Raw genomic sequence first — 4,852 nt, 5'->3', positions numbered from 1 at the left:
CACTACACTAAGTAATGAACTGTCGAAATAGTATATTGTAAAATATTATACTCACTACTAACTGTTGTTTTTTTAAAAAATGTAGGATGTACCTTTAACGTGTAACTCGTTTGCGTTATAACTTCATATGAACTCGCGGTGATCGGTTTTTATATCAATGAAATGTTATCATCTGTTTTCTTATCATAACGTTATCATCTTACGCATTAATTTATTGCTTAAGAAGTATTATTGTCTGTTGTAGACAGCAGACTATTTGCTTTTGCATAATAATTAGCTAGCTACTTGGTATGTGTCGATCTCCGCGAGTTCATTGAAGCGTAAATATTCCAAAGCTTTGACTCTTGTATTACGCATTTAAGAGGTATTATTATCTGTTGTAGACAGCAGACTATTTGCTTTTGCATAATAATTAGCTAGCTATATGGTATGTATCGAGCAGACTATTTGCTTTTGCATAATAATTAGCTAGCTATATGGTATGCGTCGATCTCCGCGAGTTCATTGAAGCGTAAATATTCCAAAGCTATCTACCGACTACAACCAATTACCGCTGACTGAATGATGTAGTCTAGTGTCTGATTGGTTGAGTTGTAGGAGCATTCATTCTATTGGTTGAAGCGGTTACACATACTACTACACAGAACTATAGACTCTTCCTACTGTATTGGCTAAAGCAATCGCATACACCACTACGCAGAATGATAGACTCCTCCTGCTTCTGTACCACCCTCTCTTTCCCTGGCCAAGAAGCATTATCTTTTATTGAATACGTTGCATAGCTTAATACACACAGCTATAAAGTATACCTGTGTGTGTCACCGATTTTTATGTATACAGTTGGACAAATATTACGCATATGTCAAGCTATACAATATAGTCTGTCCACTGTACAAGTTAATTAAGAATTTTTTTTTAGACAGCGGTGAGGTTTACAGTTGGACAAATATTATGCATATGTCAAGCTGTACAATATAGTCTGTCGACTGTACAAGTGAATTAAGAAATTTTCAGACAGCGGTGAGATAAAGTTTTTTAAATCATCTTCAACAATTTTTGGATATTTTTTCATTAAAAAGTTGTTTTATTTAACCATGTATAAGATAGACACAACACATTATAATCCACATTCATCTGTACCACGTGGTAGCGGTTGAATCGTATCAGGATCTACTCCAATCGGTACATTGCCACAGCTTTTCCCACGAATAAATTGGCATTTTCTCCACCATTTTTGATGTTCTATCACTGGATCATCCTCTTTTTCCCAAGCATGCAGTTGTAAACCACACTCGAAACACTCCACCCAATCCTTCCAATCTATGTAGAAAAATCCTGCTGCAGCAAGATCTTTAGGATGCACAATATCATTATATTGCCAGTTATCAAAACTCTGAAGTCTCACATGTTCAATACGATAATCATGTGGTTGGTCTGGTAGGGTATATTTTGCGAGCAAAGGGCATCATATAATAAATTCAGTCTGCAAGTCATATAATATGTTTATTGAACCATTCGCGAAATGTGAAAACTTCGTTCAAACAACAATGATTATTTTCCGTTGAGTAACGATGAAGCTGACATATGTAATTTGTATATACATGATATCCCGGATTAGCTATTAATACATTGTATTTTGGACAACCAAATGATTCTAAATTAATTGACGGTATTCCCGCATGTTGTAATACTTTTTGCTCAAAATGTCCCCCCTTGTATGCAACTAAAGGTTTTTCATAGTTAGATACATAATTACGTAATATATCATATATATCAGCTTGATCGTGTGTTTCATGACCGAAATCCCTGAATGGTATTCCATGTATTTTATTTGTACAATAACCAATTGTTCTCCGTGCAGTCATGGGTAAATCATAAAAGCGCATTCCTAGTCTAAAGTCAACTTTCTTGAATAATGCATCATTTGCGGTTACAATGTTTAAGTCGATTTGTTTGAATACTGTATCATCTACAACAACAATTGCCAATTCTTTGCATAGGAATGTCTTCTCGATCATAAATCCGTCCATATCCATGATATGAGTGATTTTATTCATCTACATAAAAAATAAAAAAAATCAAAATCTAATTTTAAACAAATCTAAACAATTTGGAAAGTTTAGTATACTTACGGTGACAATGTAGTCGCTACAACTTGCAATGCGCGTCTTACTGCGTCGAATATGTGATGCACACTGAGACAATATTCGAGACGGTATACTCGTTTAAATGTTACAACTACTTCAGATGTAACAGGTAGTTATTCCGTTGAAGTCTTAACTTCATATGGACTTGCAAGATCATTTTATACCAATATCCCCTACACCTATCTCTCTCAGTATTACTCAATAATTGTTTTACTGAAAGATTGTGAAATGTTAACAAAGTAGAAATGTTGTTAAAAAATGCAAATTATGTATCGATCATCAAAGTTTTTTTTTTTGATTGAGTGACACTTGTGACAACCAAAAAAGACAAAAACTGATAATCTGAAGTCTGCAAATAATGTACAAACTGAACAAAGAAAAAAAGGTTGAAAAGATTAGTGAACTGTAACAATCAAATACAACAGTCAAAAAGGAATGTAAATTACACATCGGTTGTGACAGCTGTTTAATGTTTTTGAATTGATAATCAAAGAGTGACACTTGTGACAATCAAAAAGACAAAAACTGATAATTAGAAGTCTGTAGATAATTTGCAAGCTGAACAAAAAACTTGAAGAGATTAGCTGCTGATTGTAACAACCAAATACAACGGTCAAAGAGGTTACATAATTTATCACAATTTATTGTCTAATTTGTAAAAAAAGTTGTAAGTTTGGGTCATAGAATATATCTTATTAATTGTGTCTGATTACTTTATTATTGAGAAAGAAGATTGCACATTATGTAGCTTTCCGAACAATATTCGTCAACGGATTATACTCTACTATTTTATCATGTATAATTAAGCAGTATGCAGTTGTCGATGGAGGAATGTCTGTTTTACATTCAAATTCGATTCGTACATCGATCGTACCATTTTTCAATGTTTCATTTTGACGAGAACAATCTAGTACGACGATCGGAGCGTATTCTATGAATTTTACAACGTTCAGCAACGCATCACCGTTCCCATAGTAGGATTCTTGAAAGTTGGCATACATATTATAGAGCAATGCGTATCTACCACTATCAAAATTAATATTTAAATCATCATACGGATAAGACTCTGAATTAAGATAAAGTCGAATGTTGGACAACGAGCAATGATCGAATCGTGTAATCGTTTTAGTTAAATTATTCTTTCGTGCAGTTTGTAAAGCGAATATTACATAGCGCGGTGTTTCCATTTGAGGAGAAGTTTTTATCGCCCATGTATGCTTCATGGTTGTTTGCAACAAGGGATATTCATACAATTCCAATGATCGAAAGCTCATACTGATCGGTGTGTCATTACTCAAAATACGTAACATAGACAGCTTATGTATTTCATCTAATGCGACGTGTGGCATTCGCCACTGATTTTTATGTAGATCTAAAATAGGTTTTATCTTGTCTGAAGAATTGTACAACGCGTTTGCATTAGTGTGAGAGCGAATCAGAATTAATTCATGTCGCGCGTTTATCACAATGCGTTTATAGTCTTCGCAGAAGCCTAACAACGTGCTCATGGGTATGCAGAAATTGAAATGTATCGGCGCCGTGACTGTAGCAGTTTTTTGTCTAATCATCGATTCTTCATGACTCCATCCAGCATTGTACAATGCATTGCTTCTCATCGTAGACAGACTAACATAATTCTTCATAGTTGTAGTGGTACCTGGATTTCTGTTTCGATCGATTTCAACCCCATTCAATTCGTAGCGTATTTCATCAAACATGAATGCAACCGCATTGTTGTCTAAAGATGTTGTTTCGATAGATGCATCCCCCGTTGTTAATTCAAGTTTTCCAGGCAAACTAAGTTTTCCCTCGATATATAGGAAGCTTCGGCACGGTAGCGTGTACAAGTCTTGTTGCTGAACGGGTATTCGTATCTCATCATTGTTTCCGAATGTTGTGTTGGCATATGGATTGTATGTATGTAATTCAATTTTCGTTATTCTATTGTCATAGATTGGCACCTCTGAGATGCTCAAAATGTCATCGAACATGTTGAACTTTCACTTTTTAACAATAAACCCCAACGATTGTAGATATTTCACGTTGTTCGTGGTCAATGATTTACTAATTGACGTATTGTTGGTTATCACATTGATTGTCGTATTATTATTATGAATTAGCATTGCTTCGTCGCGCGTGTAGTCGCACAGTGATTTCCTCACCTCGAAAATCAATTAAACGCCCCGTTTGATCCACGATATGAATAGTTAAATTGTCTATTGCTCGCGTGACGATTGGAAGATAAATGACTTGCGTAGGTGTTTCAGATATTTTATATCCTGGTGGCACCTTGGGGGCAAATTCATGTAATGTATGAACTAGTGCACCATTGTAGTATGATCCTGTTGTTACATTACATTCTACTCTAATTATATTCACGTTGATGATATTAATAGGAGTGTTCGATGTGTGCCACATGTTTGGCTGTAAAACACGATCTGTTGAAAATCCTAAGATTGATCCAACATTGTCTGGTTTTGCAAAGTTTATACGATATTTGCTTTTAATTTCGCTTTTCATTGTATTATTGTTTGCTCGTATGATTAATGGATATTCATTATCCGTCAACTCTTGCGGATATCTATCATTCAGTTCACGTGTTAAATACGCGTTTATTGCTTCCAATTCATATGAACCATCAGGTATGATGATTTCATTGTCATCAAAGTAGAAACGATTGTTTCCAAGACTGGCACTGATGTTTG

General features: G+C 34.9%; 1 protein-coding gene across 1 annotated transcript; it reads right to left on the bottom strand.

Moving 5' to 3' along the window:
* Window positions 1-2,887: 2,887 nt before the first annotated feature.
* On the bottom strand, window positions 2,888-4,138 carry LOC143219496 (uncharacterized). Its single transcript, XM_076445443.1, has one exon. The coding sequence runs from the start codon at window positions 4,136-4,138 to the stop codon at window positions 2,888-2,890; it is 1,251 nt and encodes a 416-aa protein (XP_076301558.1).
* Between the last annotated feature and the right edge of the window lie 714 nt (window positions 4,139-4,852).

Source organism: Lasioglossum baleicum, unplaced genomic scaffold, assembly GCF_051020765.1.
Source record: "Lasioglossum baleicum unplaced genomic scaffold, iyLasBale1 scaffold0031, whole genome shotgun sequence".
Classification (NCBI taxonomy): Eukaryota; Metazoa; Arthropoda; class Insecta; order Hymenoptera; family Halictidae; genus Lasioglossum; species Lasioglossum baleicum.
This window is presented reverse-complemented; position numbering and strand designations above follow the sequence as displayed.

What these genes read in the sequence shown, in the direction of transcription:
- LOC143219496 (XM_076445443.1), bottom strand. Translation starts at nt 4,138, where the DNA reads ATGTTCGATGACATTTTGAGCATCTCAGAGGTGCCAATCTATGACAAT.